The sequence below is a fragment of the Stigmatopora argus genome, chromosome 11 (assembly GCF_051989625.1).
Source record: "Stigmatopora argus isolate UIUO_Sarg chromosome 11, RoL_Sarg_1.0, whole genome shotgun sequence".
Taxonomy (NCBI): domain Eukaryota; kingdom Metazoa; phylum Chordata; class Actinopteri; order Syngnathiformes; family Syngnathidae; genus Stigmatopora; species Stigmatopora argus.
In genome coordinates this window covers 6,420,324-6,442,467 of record NC_135397.1, presented here as the reverse complement: position 1 = coordinate 6,442,467, position 22,144 = coordinate 6,420,324, and the positions used below count along the sequence as shown (strand labels likewise).

Below are 22,144 nucleotides of genomic sequence, written 5' to 3'. Positions count from 1 at the left end.
CAAGCAAAATTGAGAATTTAAATGAGAAGAACTCTCTTCTGAACATGGAAAATTTGTTTTGAGACTTTCTTTGTGTAATAGATTCAATCAAACACTGTCAGTTCACTTTTGTTTATATATTGCAATGATTTGGATAAACTATTAAGCAGTAAATGCCTACTTTACCATGTCAAAAATGACAGTTGCAAAACCACATTATTTAATATCCCTTGTGACTCATCATCCATCTTTTTCCACCTTAGATTGCGGAGGCAGCACTTTCAGCAGGGAATCCCAGACTTTCCTCTCCCCACTGACTTTGTCCAACTCCTCGAGGGGAAACCCAAGGCTTTCCCAGGGTGAACTACACTGAAAAAATAGATAGGTAAATACTTGAACGGTGTCTCTCTGCATTTAGGCCAGTGTCTAAAACCTCTTGGTATTTGAAAAATGTTCGTCTCCACCCTCCCTGTCTGTTATGTTATTTTAAACACTCATTGAAAGAAGAAAAAATGCAATTTGTCGATTTTAAGTCTTTATCTTCCCTAGAAACGACACGGGAAAGTGTAGTATCTCTAGGCAATGACCATTTGTATGGTAAAATATCTGGATCAAGTTAGACTTGAGTGAGGATATTAAATTAGTGACAGGGGTAGGGGTTGTCTTTCACATCAGGGGGGCGTGTGAACATGTGGGAGGTCACAAGAGCTGGCCTTCCATCCGTCACTCAGTAGATTTGTGACACCACATGCACGGAGCTGTTTGAAGGGTTCCATGGTGTAATGGTTAGCACTCTGGACTCTGAATCCAGCGATCCGAGTTCAAATCTCGGTGGGACCTTTACTTTTAGGATTCATCCCACATTGCAAAAACTCGTGCAATGGTAAATTGGAGACGCAACATAAAGCCTTTGACTCTGACCGAGAGTTTGCTGTATGTACTTATCTCACAGTATGCCACAGTAGTCCAATCCTCTTCCCAGATGTCAGCTCGGATAAAATCCAGTTTCTGTTGTAACCTGAATACAAATGTCGATGGTATATATCAAGATGGACTGTTGAAACACTATTTTCTGTCTATCCAACTTTAGCCACAGTGTGGCAATGTTAAGCTGTATACTCACACATGGAAGGATACAAGGTATGAATAAATAAATCACTTAACAGTGTAAATGTAATCAATGATTGAAAGCAGTGTTGATAAAAGACTAGATTTCAGTCATTTGGTCTGCTGTGTAAATAAACCTATGGGAAGTGTATACAAACTGGCTAAGCTTTTTAAAACAAAGAAGAGAGCTTTGAAGGTGGAGAGGATTAGATCAAGAGGATGATGCACACAGGGAAATTGGTTGAGCTAACATAAGATCAAGTGGTCCTCTCTGATCAATATGTTAGTGACCGTCAAGTTCTGTAGTGGTCTCTGGGCCATGCAGTGATGTCAGTGCCCCGACGGGCCTCTGGCTTGTCTCCAAATGCACTACTATGGCTTATATGGATCTCCCAGACAGTGATCCTTTATTGGAATTCTTCATAATCCTTATTCAGGTGGATACATTTGCTGAACAGTTTTAGAGATTTCAACGTGGCGTCATACTTAAGTGGCTCACAAAATATAGCCGCTTTCCATACATTTGCATTGAAATTTTTAGAAGCGTGATTTATACAAGTCCAGTTTTATATAGAATTTGATTTGATTTTTTTTTCTTTTCAATGTTGATGTTCAAATTTCAGATTGTTACATTGGCTAAATATTTCTTACACTTACTAGAAATAGATTAGATTATACACTAGTTTAAAATACTACATCAATTTAAAGATAAGCAGCTGTATTTAGGTTCTCGTATGGTAGTCATGTAGTATCTTTTGGTGGTACTGACGACTCATGTTTTTTTTCTTTTTTCTCAAAGTGGAAGATCAACTTCTTGAGGAATCTGCTTTTTTTTAGCAACATGAAACACTCCAGTCTTCAGCCCCCCTTTCTCATTTCCTTTTCTAGTATTGCTATTTGATGAAAGAAGCCCCGAGCGCCCCCCTCAGCTCGGCTCAACTCCGCCCCAAGTCCTTCAAACTCTGCCTGAACTTTCCACACCGTAGCCCAGGCGTCACTCTGCTCCGTGGACCTCCTCCTCCTCCTGCTCCACTCCACTCCGTTCTCCCAAGCACAAGCAGGACTGTCGGAGAACCTCCTGGAGAAGAGCAATGGCCCGAGCGTGGCTCGCCTGCGCCTCATTCCTCGCCGTGGTGGCTTTGGTGCTTGGCATAACTCGAGAAGACTTTTTCCCCTTTGGGCCAAGCGCCGGAGACCAAGAGTTGGACGCAGGAGATGACTTCACGCGCAAACTTGAACTGGACAAGCCCCTGCTCTTCTACGATGGCACTTTTAACAATGTTTTTGTAAGTAAACTTCAACTCACATATTAAGACAACTCGCAAAACATCTGTTATACTGTTGGCTACAAATTTCTGCTTAGGAAGAAAAAATACTCAATCATAGTCTTGCGCAATTACGCATCCCAACAAAAGGCAAAAACGCGTGGGAAATATAAAGTTCGCCTTCTTAAATATTGGCTTGCTTATCACAAAGACTGCATGGAATGCAAGTGTCCTCACATTCTTAGACCCTGAGGTTATCACTTTACTGTCGACCTAGAGCCCAAAGTACCTCACACATTAGAATACAGCATTAACTCTTTATGGGGGAAGTAACTATTTCTATAATAATAATAATTTTTAAAAATCACAAAGAGTGGACTTTTGATGTGCATCTCATTTTGGCCCACGTGTGGCCCACATGACCCAAAATCTACTTGTGTGGACGTCATTTCTGGTTTAAAATCAGAATCATTTTTATCATCATTTTCCATTCCCTTTATCCTGACCATATAAATCATTACTGTAATTTTTAATATAATTCAACTATACAATGAATGAATGTTGTAATCGCAGAATTAAAACGATTCTTTTTAAAACTAAAGTAGTTATGGGCTGAAAACAAATAGTGGAGTTATTTTCGGCTTTTTCTTGTCTGATAGGTGGAATTACCATATATAGCATGAAACTCCCAAATATGCAGCAATGCAAAATTGTATGAAAGCTGCACCATTGTGTTGGACACACAAGCAACCCTTTATAATCATCCATTCTGCTCTGAAAAGTGCCGTGTCTTTGTTTTAGACTGTAATGCATGAAAGAGTAATGAAGTTAAGCAGGGATTTCACTTTTTTTTTAAATGACACAAAAATGTTTTCTTCAGATTGAGTTGGTTTCCACATGAATATGAATAGGACTTTGTCTTTCATCAGTCATGTGGCAATCTGTTTTTTTGTGTGTGTATGTGTCTTAAATCCAGTGTAGATCATGGAGTTCTTACAAATCTAATAGAGCGTGGGGTTTCCCTACATCAGTCTCCTTTACGTCACCCAACACAAACATATTAGTCAGCTCCAATGGAGATTTTTCCTGTAGAAGATGAAACAAATCCCATGACATAACGTCTATGCCCTCGGGGGAAGAGTCATCTCTCTAACTTCAATTTTATTTCTGCTATCTCTCTTTCAATCCCAACAATCTCCCCAAGTCATGATATAGCTCAATTTAAAGATCTGAATCGCACACACACAGACCATTTTCCCCCAGTTTTATCTTCCATTTGGACCAGGAAATGTCTGTAATGAAGATTAGTCTGCAATCTTCGGGCTCTCTTGGGCTGCTGGTCGGGGGCAAGGACAGGAAACGTAGAAGCTCTTGTTCCCCTCCGCCGCCCACCCCCGATCAGGAAGTGGAGGAGCCCCATACGCTGGGGGCGTCTGCGTGTGTTTTTGACATGAGCCCAGCTCCTCTTTTAATGTTTCCCAGGAACTGTGTAAGATCTTTATTGAATGGCATCCACGTTCATGCGTTCACCGGCGCTCGTGTGCTGCGTCGCAACAGCCTCGGATCATTAGTCTAATGAGTTTTGGCAAGAGATCAGAGTGGGACACGTTGGACCGGAACGGTTCTTTACGTGTCTGTCCTAGTTCTTGTGAACAAAGTCATCCCCAGTTACAAGCCTCTTGGTGTTGTCATTTCAGATCAACACCAATGGCTTCGTCGCCACCGCGGAGCCCAAACAAGAGTCGACCTACCTTGGCAAAATGCCAGCTCCGTTTGGCATGATTGCAGCTTTGCACGGAGATCTGGACACGGATGACGCGAAAGGCAAGGTTTTTTTTCGCCAAGAAAGCAGCCCAGATGTGCTGCGCCGGGCTGGAGAGCACATCAAGAGGGCCTTCCCGGACGACGGGGAAGTCAGTCCCATCCACGTGGTGGTTGTCAGCTGGGTAGACGTCGCCTGCAAGGAGAATGACAGCGTTTCGGATAGCATCGACAAGAAGGTGAGGCTTTCGGTGCACTTACCGTGTGATATTTACACTAAAGAATGATTTTATTGAGCAAGATGATTCAACCTCTGAATCCCTCAGTATTCTCTATGTTGTGTTTACAATCACATGCTCACTTGTTTAGATTGAGTCCTTCTGTGAATCAAATCTGAGCCAAAAACGTATATATATATTTACAGGACTGTTAATACACATATCCAATGTACGGAGAATATTAACACTGCACAGACACCCAAAAAGTGGTGTATTTTGCAATGTCATAACAAAAGTAAGAAAAAAAATGAGCGCACGTCAGATCAGATGGAAAGTTTGCCTTGAAATTTGTTGCTTAACAGATTTCGTAAAAATTGACGTATGCCAGCTGTGCCCACTACTGTGTTTGAATGAAGGCAAACTGCCAGATACATTGTTTTAAAAACACTCATTTAGGAGTAAAATCTTGGTCTTGCTTTTCATGAGCAGTTGACTACTTTGCTATTCTTTCTTCATGCCATTTATGGTGGTTCTTGTGTTAAGGTTAGCATGGCAAGTTTTGAAATGGCATTTCACATTTGAACGAATTTGAGAACAGCAGCACTAGCCAATAAAACAAATACACATCTCAACACCCCTTCATTTTCTCTCACCAGAGAAACACCTTCCAACTGGCCATTGCAACAGTGGAGTCTTCTTCATATGCTATAATGTTATACACCACCGATGGCATACAGTATACCAACACTCCTGTTGGAGGGAAAAGCATCATCTTGCATGCTGGCTTTAGTAAAGGTTTGGTTCGAGGTTTCCTGTTTTCCAGTCAAGGTCCATACTACCGCACCACTGATGATAAAGACGCATCCATCAGCGCTTTAGCAGAGTAAGCTACCATCCAGAATATCTCCATTTTCTTGCCGGTATACTGAAAGGTGTCTTTTCACTTTTTTTAGACAGACAAACTCAGGCCTGGGAGGGGTTTGGGTGTATGAGATTGGAACGTCACCGTATTTTACCAATGTGGCTCCGGGGGAGGTGAGCCAGCTGCCCACTGAGGCTTCTGCCCCTGCATCTGCTGATGCAGAAGAATCTCCTGAAAGGAGGATAGTGTATACTAATGGACATCAAGAGGAGTACCCTCCTTTTGAACCAGAAGAGGGACAGATTGAAGTGGAACCTGTTCAGTACCAGCCCCACCAACCTGGCAACCCAGAAGTGGTGTTGGTGGATGACACTGTTATAAATGTGAATGGTGAGTTGTAATTGAACGCACTTGCTTCGTCGTCGAATGGAATTGACAGGATTTTCATTTGGCGCTTCCATGTTTTAGTGTTCTCGTACAACCTTGGTACGTGCGCTAACAACAGGAATAAGTGTTCTCAATTTGCTGACTGCAAGGACCACGCGAGTGGATATTGCTGCCACTGCAGGCCTGGTTTCTACGGCAACGGGAAAGAATGCGTCGCAGAAGGTATGGTCATATTTCATTTGGAATATTCTAAGAAGATCACTAATTCCATGTTTAGTAGTTTATTATTATGATCCAAGTCTTAATACTGTTATCAGAAAACACCAGTGAGATGTTTCATTTCCAGGTCGCTCAATTTTTTGTCTCATAAAACAAACTAGTGCGTTGTGTGTATCATGAATGCCATCCATTTCAACTGTGGTGACCCCTGATAGGATAGGTCAAAGGTCACAACAACAGCTACTTTGCTAACAACTACCAAGCTGATACAATTAATTTACCACTGTTAGTCCGTGTTATAAAGTTCAGCTCTTTGTCCTCTGTCAAGATCGTGGCAGAAGTCAGACACAAAAGTAAATGTTTGGTGCAAAATCTTGCAGCACCCTAAACAACCCATAAAGTAACAAAACAAGCTTATATAAACAACAAAGTCATTGCATTACAAGCTGATACAATGACGACGTAGCTCTGTAGTTCAAAGCGCAACCCCTCCAAATTCCTTCAAATGTGTTGTTTTTTAGTATAATCATGCTCAACCAGACCAGTTGTCAAAATGTGGTATCAGTACCACCCATGGAAGGTGGGCTTGCTCTAGTGGTATGTAAAATATTGACTGAAATAAATGGTGGTAACACTCAGTGAACCAAGTATTCTTAGAGGAGGTACGTGCTGTAAAATGCTTGAGAACTACTGACTTAGACCGTCAATGAATATTGGCATATCGCTCTTTACTGTGTTTATAGGAAAGCCTCAGAGAATGAACGGGAAAGTGCACGGTCAGGTGTACGTAGGAAACTCTCCCACCCCAGAGAGGTTCAACAGCAACGATTTACACTCGTACGTGGTGGTGAACGACGGACGTTCCTATGTTGCAATCAGTGACATCCCTCAGAGTCTTGGACCCTCTCTGATGCCTCTGTCAGCACTAGGAGGTGTGATCGGGTGGGCCTTTGCTCTGGAGCAACCCGGATTCAAAAACGGCTTCAGTATCATCGGTAAGCCAGAGATCCGTCAAGGTTCTAAGGTCACAATTTCTCATGCAGCTGCAGTTTTGTTTGCTGAAATTCTCTGAAATGACCTCAGCTGAGGCCCGAAGGGAGGCAGTTAATCGGAAGGGGGGTCCCTGGTGTTAACCCATTCTGTGCTAAATTCCTAGGCGGAGTGTTCAGCCGGCAGGCGGAGGTGACCTTCCTTCCCGGAAATGAAAAGCTGACGATCAGGCAAGAATTTAAAGGCATCGATGAACACGACCATTTGGCGGTGAGCACCACACTGGAGGGGAGGGTCCCGGAAGTGCCCCGGGACTCAACTGTGCAGATCGAGCCCTACTCTGAGATCTACCAGTACAGCAACAATCGTAAGAAAGAGCCGATGTGGAAACAGCGGTGCTCATTTAAAATCACATTTCTACTCAAATGCTATGTTTTACTCCCCCTTATAGTAATCAGCTCATCCTCCACACGAAAGTATGTGGTCAACTTGCCCGACGGCTCCAAGGATGACACGAGGACATTTCAGTGGCGTCAGACCATCTCCTTCCAAGGTTGTCAACATGACGAGTCTACGAGAGACATGAGACCCACGCAGATGCTCAGCGTGGATCAGGTCTTTGTCATGTACGACCCCAACAATGAACTCATCCGTTACGCCATGAGCAACAAGATCGGAGACATCAACGGTGATGATTGTTGTCTTCCTGACTGGCTTGTTTCCGTTGTTAATCGCGACATTTGACATCCTGTCTAAAACTGTGTTTGTCGTGAAATCACTGTTCTAAAAGCGGGTTTCCTTCCTCAGGAGGAAAGCCAGAAGAGAATCCATGCTTCACCGGAAGACACGGCTGCGACACCAATGCTGTTTGCCGACCCGGAGACGACATCCAGTTTACGTGCCAGTGTGCTTCTGGCTTCACTGGTGATGGACGCACTTGCGACGGTACGGCTAACGTCTTATTAACGTATCTCTGCCGGTCACATTTTGACTGGCAACATGGCTGAAAATGAGTATTTCTCACCAACAAGCTGACTTGATGTATAATTTGTTTAGAAAAATGAAACTGACAATTTTGAATAGTAACATCATCCGTTTTGGAGCCACCATTAGTCTATGATGACGTATCTTGAGTTTATAATGCCTTTTTTTCAGGACTACTGAACAATTATACTAATTAGCAAAGGGAATTATAAAATGTAATTAGTCCCGTGCTTCATACACCAGGTTCTAACGTTCTCTAATCTTCTTCGTTGCCCTATTCAACCAGTGTGAGAAAGGAAGCCCTCCAAGGCATATAAAGTGCCAAAAGGAAGGATGTATTTCAGACAGATGCTATCTTGAAACTGTCGCAATTAAGACATCCTTATCTCGCATCTCTGATTTTCAGTCACCTGATTGACAAAGACTGATTTGACAAATGTGAACACGAGCCGATTAGATCGACATGTCAATTATTAACAAATGCCTCTTATCCCCATCAGACATTGATGAGTGCAGAGAGAATTCCGAGATCTGTGGTTTACATGCCATCTGCAACAATCAGCCTGGCACTTTCCGCTGCGAATGTGTCGATGGATATCAGTTTGGCAGTGATGGGCACACGTGTGTTGGTAAGGAAGTCAAAAGATCTACACGGACGTAATATTAGTATTTCAACTTAGAGCATTTTGTATTGTTATATCCGTTTGGCTGAGAAAGTGCCAATCAGAAAGTCACCTTTGTAATGAATACAGAATATTTGATAGACGTCTCATGATAGATAAACGTGTTTCATGCATAGCTAATGATTTTTCTAGGTTTTTTTTAAAAATTATCTCCTTTGCATAGACATTTCTGCCTCAGCACGCTACATATTCTCAGCTGTATTTGTTTAACCGCCCTTCCCGTGTCAGAGGTGACTCGACCCGTGGACGTGTGCGAAGAGGGTAGCCATACCTGCGACATTCCTGAGCGTGCTCAATGCAGCTACACCGGAGGCTCCTCCCATATCTGCTCCTGTCTACCAGGCTTCGAAGGAGATGGAAGAGTCTGCCAAGGTAAAACCTCAGGGATACAAATCCACTATACAGTCTTGAATTGTTGCACCATCTGCTCATGAGCGGGGGAAGTTAGCAGAGTTACATCATGTATTTTCTGGAACGGACTAGTAAAACATAGAAAACAGATGGACGTATCAGAGTAAAGCCCCTTCTTTTGGCTGCTCTCGCTGCCAAGGCTCGTTCAGAGTACAAGCTTCATTTGCTAAACCAAACTTGTGTACCACAATCATTAATAGTTGAAGCATTTTTCTTATTTTTCCCTTGAAGATATAGACGAGTGCCAGGCCGGCAGGTGCCACGCGGACGCCGTGTGCTACAACACCCAGGGGTCCTTCACCTGTCAGTGTAGGCCAGGTTACTACGGCGATGGCGTCTATTGCTCAGCAGGTACGTCCGGAGGCGTGGTGCCAACTTTTTAACTCGCCGGGGTAACGAAAAACTTCGACGGCAAATGTGATTTTACACTCCTTGGGGGACTAACAGGGAACATGTGTTCTGTTATGTCTGCTAACATCCAGCTGCTCTGTTCTGGATGGCTGCCACTGGAGGGGAGCCAGTTTGGTAATAGTGTTCATAGTTCTGCGTACAAACTGTGTAGTACAAATATACAAAGTGGATCATTCACATTCTCACCATTGTTTATTCCATCCATCTGTGTCCAGCTGGCATGGGTTTTCATTGGCCTCTTGGTAGTTGTCATGTCTTATGAGCTATGTGGGAGTTTTGAAGTAGTTGGAAATTAAACAAGGAGAAAGGAAATAAAGAGTCGTAGCAACCCCGTTCATGCTTTTCTTTCAGAGCGGACTAAAACGCAATGTGAGACCCATCGAGACAGTCTTCTCGGTGGGGCTGATTTAGGACCGCGGGGTGCGCGGCCTCCAGTCGGGCAGTACATCCCCACATGCGATGAACACGGGAACTACGAGCCCATGCAGTGTCATGGCAGCGTAGGGCATTGCTGGTGTGTGGACCGAAACGGGCAGGAGATCCAAGGGACGCGTTCTGGGCCTGGCAGTAGACCCATGTGTGAGTAAATTATTACACATTATGTCATCTTACATGCTTTGACTCCGTTACACTGCGGATTACAATTTTACGCTTATCCTCACAGGGGGTGCTGGAGCAGTACTATTTTACGTTTAAGTAAAACGTGTCCATTTTGGTGCACTAAAATGCTGACATTTTAAATGGTAATCTGTAACAAGATAACTACACTGTAAAATGTTGAAATTTTTTAATGTTTGGCTGCTTTTATGTGTTGTTTTTGATTCATGTTTTACAGCTATAATGCAAAGTTTCCTCTCGAGACATAAATAGGTGATTTGTGATGTGCTTTTTTTTGAATGTTCATTTAGGTATTGACCATGGTGAGGTGAAACCACCCATTGGACCCACCCCCCGACCTGACGTATACCCCCTTCCTCCTGGCACGTACTTGTTGTACGCCCAGAGCGGCAGGATCGAGCACGTCCCGCTGGAAGGTTATGATATGAAGAAAGATGACGCCAAGGCCATCCTTTATCTACCTGTGAGTTACTTCTAATCAACTCATCTTGGAGTTGTTGAAAACATCCAATGACAGTTCAGACAAACAGCTGTACACAAGTGTAAGGTGATCCATGTGGGATAATGAGCGGTGTACATTTTTTCCACCGCCATGAAGTTGTTATTTTGCAGGCTTCAGGTGAGGTGTCTCATAAAGTGCTTGTAAAAAGCTACATGATTCCCGTTGTATTCATCCTGCTTCCAAACTCTGCACGGATTCTGGGTTGCCCTTTATTGGAAGCACATGGTGACATTCTTCCTAATTTCAAACATCTGCTCTGCAGAATAGAAATCTGCTTTTTTTGGACGTCTATTTTTTTAAATTGTTTTATATACCAGCTGGTCTGATGTCTGGCCTACCTTGTTCTCAGTGAGCGGTACTGTTTGTGTTGATTTATGTCTTTATGTTCGTGTCAGAAAATACATCTGCTTTGTGTTTGTATTTGCAACCCTTGGTGTTTGAAGTAAGCGTAGTTCAAAGCTGTTGTTTGGCGCCTGCTCCACAGGAGAAAGTTGTCATTGGAGTGGCCTACGATTGTGTAGACAAGATGATCTACTGGACAGAAATCACGTCTCCGTCAATCAGCAAGGCCAGCATCCAAGGGGGAGAGCCCGTCACGGTCATTAGTTCAGGTGCCTCTTCCGTAACTGTACATGTATCATAACTTAAACTGAAGAATGTAACTTTACCGTGTCTGTTTTTGTCAAAGACTTACAGAGTCCAGAAGGGATCGCGATCGACCACTTGGGGCGAACCATGTTCTGGACCGATTCTGTGATGGACCGCATCGAGGTGGCGTCGCTCGACGGCTCTCAGCGACGTGTCATCGTCGACTCCGGTCTGGTCAACCCTCGCGCTATTATTGTGGACCCTCCAAATGGGTGTGTAAAAATGACAAAAATGGTTGCTGGTTGTCAATCATTTGTAACAGATTTTTGTATGTTAACCCAGTCTACACCAACAAAGGAAGACAAGACACAATGTGTTCTGATTAGTTGTATGTATAATTGTGTCTAATATGTTCCAAAAATTTCCAATTGGGTTTATGTCAGGGGATTGGCTCAGCCAAAGAAGCTTTTTATATTCCATTTTCAGTCAGCGAATGTTAAGATTAAATCAATTCTTGTATGTTTTTGTTTTTTCTATTGCCGTTTTACAATCTCAATCTAATCGCATTTAAAATCATTTTGCACAACCATTATTTCCAGTAATCTGTACTGGGCCGACTGGAACCGAGACGGTCCCAAGATTGAAACATCTTACATGGACGGATCCAACAGGCGAGTGTTGGTTAAAGACGATCTAGGCCTGCCCAATGGATTGACCTACGATGGCCAGAGTGCTCTGCTGTGTTGGGCGGACGCAGGTAGGACGGACGACGCCATTGATTCGTTGATGAGGTGACGTTTGGTGATCAGAACTGACTCGTGTCTTGCGTGCAGGCACACATAAGGTAGAGTGTACCAATCCCGTCCGAGGTGACCGCAGACAAATCACGGAAGGGATTCAGTACCCGTTTGGTGTCACGTCTTTCGGGAAGAACATCTACTACACTGACTGGAGGAGGTTTGAATCTTATGTTAAGACGCTTGAGGGGCTCTCAACTTGATACTGCCTAGCTTTTCCTCCCCATTTGCTTCATCTTCTGTGTCGGCTGGTGTTAACGGCGGGGGTTGGGATCTCCGTTTGTGTGTGAGTGTGTGTAGAGGCATCCTTAAAAGTGGCAGCTGCTTGCAATTTCACCACCTCAGTTGGGGGAAGGTATAAACTTCCACAGTTGGACATTAGCAAACCCTGCCAGTTCTATCTTCCCACACTTAGTCACTCTTGACAGACTTAACACAAAACACACAAACGAGTTACTTTGAGGAGTTTCTTGTCTGCATGAATGTGGGATTGCTCACTTGTTGTATTATTTTCAACAGGGACGCCGTGGTCGCAGTGGATCGCTATACTGGCAGGGAGTCTGACGAGTTCCAGCCTCAGAAGCGCTCCAAGCTATACGGCATCACCACAGCCTACGCTCAATGTCCTTCAGGTGAGAGCGATAACCGCAACGTAGGTTGACCTTGACATTTGCTGGGCTTCCTTTCAAGCATTCTCCATGTGTTTTGCCATTTTTAAAACTGAAGTTTCCTTCTCTGAGCTAAAATCCGTGACTCTGTAAGGATATGACAAAAACATAACATCCCCAGGCCTCATCCTCCCCTCTAGATAAGGCTACTATATGCGTGAAGCCTGGGAATGTGAAGACCAGTGGGAGCGCCTCCAACATCTGCTGTTAGCTATGTTTTCTGTAAATGTGTATATGTCTATAAAACAAAGCAGGATGAGGCTATTTCCTGTTAGGATGGCTGTTTTTTTCAAAGACTTTCTAAAGGATCGTCCTCCATCTGTATGATTCCTCCTCTAGGACAAAACTACTGTGCGGTGAACAACGGCGGCTGCACTCACCTCTGCCTAGCAACACCGAGCGGTCGTTCCTGCAAATGTCCCGACAATGCAGTCGGCGTGGGCTGTGTCGAGAGGGACAGCGGGTATTGAGAAGTGGCAGCAAATTAGGAGCCACTCGGCGTTACGGTGCTGTAACTGCTGGAAATGCCACTGAGATCAATTTACTGTGCTTTTTTTTCTTTTCATTTTTTTTATTGCTCAATGCTATTCTTATCTGCATTTTTACATTATGAAATCCCAACTGAATTGTAAATATAAACACTATTATGTTGACATTTTCCCGAGTGCACATAAACTGAGAAAAAAACTCAAGGGATTAGTAATTTAATGTGAAATACTTTATAGTAACACATGATGCCATTTCCTGTTAGTTGTGGCTTGTTTGTATTAGTGTTTTGTCATTTATGATTGAAGTTCCTGTATACAAGCTTTGTGGTTTACATGATGGACAACAAAAAGTAAAAGTTTGGGAAACAGGTCTGTTCGACTGTCTGTAACTTTAATGAAGGGATGGCGGCCTCGTGTGTTTAGTATGGTGCATTACAATTATAATATTTTATGCTTTTTGTATTTTGTTGGGGTTAGTGGGTCCAGATTTAGTTTTTTTGAAGATCCCCCAAAATATTTGAATCCCTTGATGGAATTGAGGGTGATAAACATCTAACCTTGCTATGCCAACCTCTTGGTCAAAATTGATTGGACATCTTTCATCATCACTGCCAGTGAACGACCTTAAGTGCAAAAATAAACAAGCATTTTTCATTATATGGTTATATGGTAGTTCAGAATCGTTTACTTTTGAGAGGCGTTTTTAAAGTATTGTATACTGCGCACAGCGATTTTGTGCCAATTGAGGCTTATTTTGTACACATTGTTTGCTTTTTCTAATTCTCTTTAGTAGTCAAGCTTATGATAACAACTCAGACAAGCTCAAAAATAACCTTACAGCGTAAAGGTCAAAAGACAAACGCTTGAAATAATTCTTTAAACGATACAATATAGCAGGGAAATAGACAATATATTATCATTTTATCCTTCAAATATTTGCAATCCAAATGCAACATTTAAGAGAAACGCGTATTCTAAAGAGGAATCTTTTATTTTCAAATAAAAATTCTCTGTGGCGGAAACGAGGAGCAATAACATTTGTAACTTGTCTCCTGTCACAACAGCGCTAGCCTTCGCTAGCTAGCTTGTAAACCTTCCGTGTCCGTGTTTGTTTTGGTCATGACCAGGTATGACGCAAGTTGTGGGTTCGGTCCCAGTACCGAAGCCTCGTCAGCTGTAGTTTGAACATGTTGACCATTATAAACCTCCTTAACTCAGGATCATGTGGTCCCTCTGCAGATGCTGAATGAAAAAAAGTGGGGGGGAAAGAGCGCAGTGAAGCATGAATCTGCTATGAACGACTCAGGAGATCATTTGAGGTTTCGCTCGGCGCCTGTGGAAGAACTTTGGAAGAACTGGAGATCTTCGTTTGATTTACTCCTGGCTTCCTCGCTGTGGACGATATGGCCAGCTCACTGCAAAGCGACTTGTCCTATGCGTGGGAAAAGTACATGGACTGTAGGCTTCAAGGAGCTGATCTGCAGGTAGGTTCTGCACAGGGCAAGAACAACACAAATATACATTTATTTTTGAGCAATAAAAGGACCGATTTCAATTTCATTCACACAGTGGATTATTTACAAGGTATCTAGTTCATGCCCTCAATGATTAAGGAGGTTTGATGGTCAGGTTTTAATATTTCTTTTGGTTATTCCCAAAATTCAAAAGGAATAAATATAGTACATTTTTTGGCAAGGAGCCACTATTTATTATTTGAGGTCAGATGAAATGAATTGGACGTATTTTGCATTGCATGGATGTTTTCAAAATCAATTGTCATCAATTTCCTTTTTTTTGCTAACTACCACAGCGTACACTCTGTAACAAGGGCTGGCAGTGAATGAGATAAACACTTATAAAATGTATTACTACATTGTTAGTACATTTACATGTCTATACAACCTCCAGATTGGCTTATTTAAATAAATAAAAAACCAAAAATATTTTTTGATTTATTTGTATTATTAGAATTTATAAATGAGTAAGTGACCTTATTTATGTACTTTTTAAATGGGATTTTTTTTTTTTTTATCTCAGAAGAAATCACAGAAGCTGAATGAATTTGAATTGAGAATGAGAGACTTGTGTGTTTGTCGATTTATTGTCTTGTAATCTTGTGATTGAAGTCATGCAGCTCTTGTCATGCTGTCACAGTAATCTGGCTCGGAAGAAAGACTAATCCAAACTGATTTTCCATTTTCCTCGGGACTCGCCTCTAACCTTCACCAGTGGTCCTGTCTTATGTCATGAGTATGACATTGACTTTGCCCACCCAGTTCGAAACAGGTGCCTTCAATCCCGAGTAGAAGAAATTCCTTCTTAAATCAGCTGACATGCTGCATCTTTTTCTTTCACCCTCCTACTGTCAGCAGGTTATCAGAAATCTGATCACGAGACTTGCCTTCAGCCCTTCAATGGATGAAAAAATATTATCAGAATTTGAATTTTCCTCCAAGTTCTTCTCTGAAGCTCAATTGCTAAAAAAAAAAAAAGATAAAAGCTAACAAATTGCCGAGCTTCTGGTTATTATTTGGATTATTTAAAAACATAAATTGGGCAGCCCGCCGCCTGAGTGGTTTGCGAGTTGGCCTTACAGTGGGGGATCTGGATTCAAATCCAGGTCGGTCCACCTGCGTGGGTTTTCTACGGGTACCCTGGTTTCCTCCCACATTCCAAAGACATGCATGGGAGGCAGATTGGACACTCTAAATTGCCCCTAGGTATGAGTGTGAATGTGAATGGTTGTTTGTCTCCTTGTGCCCTGCGATTGGCTGGCTACCAATTCAGGATGTCCCCTGCCTCTGGCCCGAAGTCAGCTGAGATAGGCTCCGGCACCCCCCGCGACCTTAGTGAGGATAAAGCGGTTCAGAAAATGAGATGAGAGAAAAACATTTACCAGAGCGTCGATTTGGAGCGCAAAGTCCTTTAACATGAAAGCTACTGTTTGAGGAAACACAATATTTTATATTGCCTTTATTTCCACTGGGAAACATGGATTTGAAACACAAACACATTAGAGTTTAACTTCTGTCCCAAACCAGATTGTGTTGTTCCTCAGTGGTAGCAGCGTCTGCTCCTGGAGCCCCGCTCATTTTTAATGATGCTTTGAGCTCTGACAGCATTCGGCAATTCTACCGTCCTGTGTATTGTTTTTATACAACAGCGTTCTCTCCAATTGCCAACGGGTTCACTTATGTGTTTATTCACGGCACCATATTTCATTATTAGTTGTTATAGCAGAAAAGGTATGGGGGGGGCTTTTGTTTTCCATGCTCTGTTTCAATGACTTTGACATTTTATTCAATGTGAGCTGACTACTGACTTCCTCAATTTTTTTCTCACTTTATTTTTAATTCCCAGTTTAGAAAAAAGCAGAAATGGCATAAAATACCAAATAATATCGAAAGGAAAGCATTTCCAAGGCTGATTTCAAGCATACTTGAAGATTAAAGATTCAGATTCTGCTCGTTCTACCTGAAAATTGGCTTATTCACTAGCAGATAAAACCCTTTTCCCTTCTTTTTCCTTTAATCTTTATACAGAAACGATGATACTCACATTGCAGCTAGAATTAGAATAAAATATGACTTCAGTCCCAAATCCCTTAAGGTCCTGTAAAATGGGAAAAAAATGAGTTTGGTTAACAATCTTGCCAAATTTAAGGTTTCAAAATGGGCGAGGTAATTCTCAATTTTCAGGTAATGCAGGCTTATTTACCAACTCTACTTAAACCACGCCCCACACTTTTTATTTCCCCATTATGCCCCTCCCCATTGTTTTTTATTTCATAGGGTAGTGAACCTGCAAGCAGCTCGACCTGTTTTTTTCTGGGAAAAAAAACATACTCAAGGTTCGAATAAGTTAAGTTTCTATTAGTTGAATTTGGTCCATTCACTGCACGGCAAAAGCAAAATTAGTTGTGAATTGTACCCGTGTGCCAAAAAGTATATTTACTGTACATTATCAAAATTAAGGACATATTTAGTCATGTCAGTAGTGCTAATACTTGAATATGCAGTTGATCGCAATTTGCTACCTTGCTCACTGATAGGAAATCTTGTATCCATCCACACAGGTCAGTTGCTTTTTAATGTGTTCTTTCTGCACTGTTGGTGACATTGTAACCATGTCTCTTTATTTTATGTTATTATCAGTTTGTTTTCCCCCTCGCATAGCTTCAACTCGAACATCTAATTGCTGCTCCAAACAATTGCTTGAATAGTTGAATTATTCATCTCTGTCATTGGGTTGAGAACGATTCAGATTACCATTGCCTGTTTTTTCCAACCTCAGAGCAAGTCGTTTGGATAAGTACTCAACACTGTGTAAAATATACAGTCTGCCCTTTTCTGACCAGAAATTTAATAAATAATGTTGCAGTTCAAACTAATACATGCAATAACTATCAAAGCTTGATCATCAGATGATGTGTGTGCACCAGTTAAAGATCCAATGCGATTAAAATCATTTTTTTATGCATTAACATAGATCTAAATGAGGCTGTTTTAAACAAGACATCTAGACAATTTGTCAATTGTATGCGGTAGGTGATCAAATGCAGAGGGCCTGGAAATCAAGCAGATTAAAATCAGGCGTATATGCGATACAGATACGCTACTCATTATTCAAGTAGCCACTCGCTCGACTCAAATTCACGTGATTAAACCATTGCAACAGCCAAGTAGAGTCCATAAAAATAAACACACCGTAGAAAAAAAAGATGATAAAATCGGGCATTGGGAACATTAAACACTTTTCAGTGGTGTTGTGCACTAATGCAGAAAGTTAAAAGATAGTTTGGTTTCAGAACTTGTTTCGGAATGACTTTTTGTAAGTAGACAAGTACAGTGGTACCTCGTCATACAACCGTTCGTCATACGGAATGCTCGTCTTACGGGGGAAATTTCGATCGAATAATTCGCCCGTGATGCGGTCAAAATTTCGTTATGCGACCAAGCCAGGTGGCCATGGCATTTTTTTTTGCATATCTTTCGTGTACGTATAACAATATTTACGAGCACCGGATGAGCTATTCAGACCAGGAAACGCACAACGCCCATGCGCGGGGAAAAGAGGGCTTTCTGGGTAATGAAGTATACTCGTGCTCGCAACAGCATCCCCGGGGATGCGAACACAGATGCTACAAGCTAAAAGGAGCCGCTAGCCAGCGCCCCCGAAGCTACCATGAGCAGCGGGGCGATCGCTGATAAAAGACTCTGCTCGTTGGCTGCTCATAAGAACATCGGGGGCACTGGCTCGCAACAGCATCCCCGGTAGAAACTCTATCATAGTCGCCGTTCGAGGGGATGCAAACACAGATGCTACAAGCTAAAAGGAGCCGCTAGCCAGCGCCCCTGTAGCTCGCATGAGCAGCGGGGCGATGCTTGTTGCTCGTTGGCAAGTGGTCGTGCGTTCTCCGATTGTGAGGACATTTGTGTGCATCATTTTCGGAATATTTTGAAGGGAATAGTACGACAGCAAACAGCCCATGGATAGCGAACGTGAGGGTGGAGTGTTTGTTCTGTTTACGAGTGCGTCGTGTTGAAATCAAACCGAAGCCCCCCGCCCCTTTTGTGCGTCTCTCTCTCCCCTCGGCGAAATCCGCCCAATTTTAGTTAGATTAAACACTTTATTTCTATTAAACCACTCGTTATTTATTACTTTGTCAATATATGGCGAATTATAAGAAATAAAACATTTTTTTCAATCCAATATCCTGTTTTTGGTGTTTTTTTCAGAGAGTTGGAACGAATTAATTTGTTTCCCATTCATTTCAATGGGAAACTTTACCTCGAGTTACGAGAAACTTGTCATACGAGCTCAGTCCCGGAACGGATTAAGATCGTATGTCGAGGTACCACTGTACTTTATATCTAAATCCTCTAAGTTGTTTCACAGTCCTAAAAAAAACCTACTAACTTAACCCCTTAAAAATTCTCAAACTTTACCAATTTTGTATAAAATGTGAGAAACACACAAAAATGAAAGAAAAGGATATAATGATTTAATAATGTATGAAAATGAATAACAAGCAGGCAAACACACTTTTCTACAGGAATACAGTGCAGTAGTCTCTATAGTAGTCTTTCATTTAACAAATGAGTCCCAGTGTCTTTTAGTAACACTGAACTTTGACCTTTCCACAATTGTTTTTCTCTGAATCAGAGACATTCTCATTTCCTGTTCAGTGTACCTGAGCATCGATAAAGGACAAACATGTTTTATTAAAGTAGCCTCTTGACATTTTACCTCAGTGTGCGCAAGTGTGACTCATAGCTGGAAAGGAAAATTTAGAGCGTTAGGGGCTCCTCATGACGCTCATCACCCAAATGTCAAATTAGATCAGTAGGGGTCACAAACTGGGAGAACGGAAGAAACTAAACATTACATAACCGACGCTCCCTCATCCCCTCTCACGAGGAGAGGATCACATCCCTTTCACCGCCTCTTTGCTAAGTTGTAGAGAATTTTATCGGAAAGTCTGGAGCACTGTGAGTGACTCAGCCGCCAGACTCCCATGACTTGGCCTCCCGTGATCACCCATAACACGCAGGTCGCAGTAGTTCTAGTCCAGCAGGACTTGATCCCCAAAACCTCAAAGTAAAGGTGTACAATTTAAATTCATCATCTTCATGAGTTGTGTGATATTTCATTGATTTTGCCCAATGTTACAACTCTTATGGAAAATGTCACATCTGAATAAATTGTGTAAGGTCTTCTAGCGTTAAGTTTTATTACACATCAACAACCACTACAGAATTAGGTGTGTGGAAATTTTTCAGTTTGTCGTTTTCAGGAATCGGCTCAGTTTCGGAAAAATTGGACAAATCTTGAAAAATATTTTTTTGTATGTGTTTCACTTCTTGTAGTGACTTCCTCATGATTTGTGTCACTTTCTTTGAATTTTAAGCCACTTCCAGTTTATTTTGAGATATTTATAGAACACTGCTAGATTTTTTGTTGTTGTGGTGGTAGAGTGGTTAGCACGTTGGACTCATAGTTTTGAGAACGAGGGTTCAAACCCAGTTTTGGACATTCCTGGCAGGAAAAGGCTCCAGTAACCCCATGGCTGCATCACGTAAAATTTCTGAACACTCCGTAGTGGACAAACTGGTCTAAGCATTTTGGGTTTAGGGCTCCCTGAAAAACTGTGTAAAAAATATCCTCAGAATTGTAACTTTTAAACAGTTTTTCTAGGTCAGCCAAAATCTTTCATCCAGTCATCCATCCAAATGCCAATGGTATATTAGACGATATACTAAGCAGCTTCAAAGGTCTAAATGTTTTTATTTTCAAAGATCCTCTGGAGTTCCGAGTGATTATTTCTCAAAATTGAAATTTCTAATCTCTCTGTTATCAAATCAGCCTATCTGCCTGGTATATAGAGCATTGCAAAATTGGATTAAAGCCACCAGAGGAGGGAAGAAGAAATCCCTGCCAGTAAATTAGCGCTATCTTGCATTGGCACCTCTAATTTTCCTTTTCCTATTTGAGGAAGATTGCACTGCACCACTACTTCTGTGCTTCACAGCTTATTGATTCAATTGTAGCAACCTGTAAATACTTTATTTCCTATCAGTTATGTCCACATTCTCATTTCTTTCTTTCATTGTGTTTTGTGTTAGTCATGTTTTTAGCACTGTCCTGTCCACGTCATGATCTCCACTTTAGTACTTTGTTTTACTATCCCCAAACCATTTGTTTGTGTGTATGTGTGTTAGTGTACTATGCAGTGATCCCATCCCATCCCATCTAGCCAGCCACCTTCTTTGGGCGAAATGGTTCACTTGCCACCCCTTGATTGACCATGGTGAGTGTGGTCTATTGATTTCATCTTCTTTATCTGGCACTTATGAACTACTTTAAAAAAATCTGATCCAGACTGCCAAATAACATAAAAACATGACTTTTCCAATTTTTTCGCACAGGAAGGAAGTTAACCCAGATTCCTCGGTGAAAATCAGTTTCACAAAGGCGTCTCGCTCATTTGTAAACAAGGCATAGCTGTATTACTACAACTTTTGAAAGGGTTGTTTTATGCCAGTGACTGTCAGGTTTTTTAGCCCACATAGGAAGGTAAAACATCTTACACTCAACATTACAAAGATTTAACTATCCATTTTCAACACTGTTTATCCTGATCATCGTCTGGGTATATCAGATCTCATCCCAGCTGTCTTAAAGCAAAAGGTGGATTAGAATGATGAAGAATTGATGCTCCTGACAGTTATGCCAACGCTGAATTCCCTTATTCATTGTATTTTATCTTGTCTTGCGAAATTCTAATGCACCGTATTTTCACGACTATACAGCGCATCGTATTTTTAGCCGCAGTGTCAGTAACGAGTGCTATTTCTGTATTTTAAACACACAAAGGACGCACCGTTTTTATAGACGCAGCCAGGCATGGCAAAACATACACCAGCTACACCCACACGCTAAAAACACGTTTTTAAAAAGGCAACAGGATTTCTTTTGTAAATACAGCCGAAATGACGGTGAGCACCAAATTAGTGTGTTTGCCGTCATACTGCGTGTATTGACAAAAGAACTATATATCCCAGCAGTCACTGCACAGTACTTTTTCTACGGGAAAATAGAGTCGGGGGCTGCTTGCCGTAGTTGTGAGAGCTGTAGAAGATGGTGTACCCTATCGACTGATTTATTTTATTTTATCGTGATAACATTTTTAGTATTGGTCCATATATAAAGCGCACTGGATTATAAGGCGCCCTGTCTATTTTGGAGAAAATTTAAGACTTTTATGTGCACCTTATAGTCGTGAAAATACCGTATGCATTTTTTATCACCTTGTGTATACTCCATTATTTGGTGGCTTGCCCAATAACCACATAGAGTATGATTCATTGTCCTGTGCGATGTAGTGTATATTCTTTGCCTTCACGCTAAAAAAAATATCATCAGTAAACTCATCAGTCAAGGTCAGCACAGCACAGTCCAGCCAGTGGTGTCAGATTAGCAGAGGCTTAGTGGCTCACACGTTTTCAGCACGTGTATTGACACACTACCCCAGAAGCGCCATCGGGTGCATGGGCGCCATTAATTAATATTTTAAAAATGTTGTCTTAAAGCAATCTAATGTCAAGAAATTGCATGACGATATTCCTTCTCACGTAAAATGGCGACATATTTTGCATGATGGTTCTGCCTCTGAGTCATGAAGTTGACCACTCATCAGAGCATGA

General features: G+C 41.9%; 2 protein-coding genes, 1 long non-coding RNA gene and 1 other non-coding gene across 10 annotated transcripts in view; 3 read left to right on the top strand and 1 right to left on the bottom strand.

Annotated features, from left to right (window-relative positions):
- Nucleotides 1-252: 252 nt before the first annotated feature.
- nid1a (nidogen 1a) lies at nucleotides 253-13,308 on the top strand. The gene is made up of 21 exons (XM_077614299.1): nucleotides 253-364; nucleotides 1,975-2,372; nucleotides 4,049-4,351; nucleotides 4,987-5,213; nucleotides 5,284-5,582; nucleotides 5,661-5,801; nucleotides 6,542-6,793; nucleotides 6,955-7,155; nucleotides 7,240-7,476; nucleotides 7,596-7,733; nucleotides 8,273-8,401; nucleotides 8,684-8,827; nucleotides 9,098-9,217; nucleotides 9,629-9,856; nucleotides 10,186-10,358; nucleotides 10,882-11,008; nucleotides 11,086-11,257; nucleotides 11,585-11,742; nucleotides 11,819-11,942; nucleotides 12,302-12,414; nucleotides 12,790-13,308. Exons 2-21 carry the CDS (start codon nucleotides 2,178-2,180, stop codon nucleotides 12,918-12,920), a joined length of 3,612 nt encoding a protein of 1,203 aa, XP_077470425.1. The 5' UTR covers nucleotides 253-364; nucleotides 1,975-2,177; the 3' UTR covers nucleotides 12,921-13,308.
- trnaq-cug (transfer RNA glutamine (anticodon CUG)) lies at nucleotides 748-819 on the top strand. The gene has a single exon. It is a non-coding gene; the product is annotated as a tRNA-Gln (tRNA).
- LOC144085193 (uncharacterized) lies at nucleotides 13,207-16,650 on the bottom strand. The gene is made up of 3 exons (XR_013304054.1): nucleotides 16,497-16,650; nucleotides 15,211-15,347; nucleotides 13,207-14,429 (listed from the first exon to the last, which is right to left on the bottom strand). It is a non-coding gene; the product is annotated as an uncharacterized LOC144085193 (long non-coding RNA).
- Nucleotides 13,992-22,144, top strand: part of lyst (lysosomal trafficking regulator) — a 38,740-nt gene continuing 30,587 nt past the window's right edge. For 4 of the 7 annotated variants that reach the window (XM_077614296.1, XM_077614293.1, XM_077614294.1 and 1 more), the window contains exon 1: nucleotides 14,014-14,422. In XM_077614296.1, the coding sequence (XP_077470422.1) occupies nucleotides 14,342-14,422 (81 nt within the window). In that variant the 5' untranslated portion in view covers nucleotides 14,014-14,341. Of the gene's footprint in view, nucleotides 14,423-16,817; nucleotides 17,014-20,659; nucleotides 20,749-22,144 lie in introns of those variants that run through there. The other 3 variants (XM_077614292.1, XM_077614295.1, XM_077614297.1) reach the window with 3 other exon arrangements.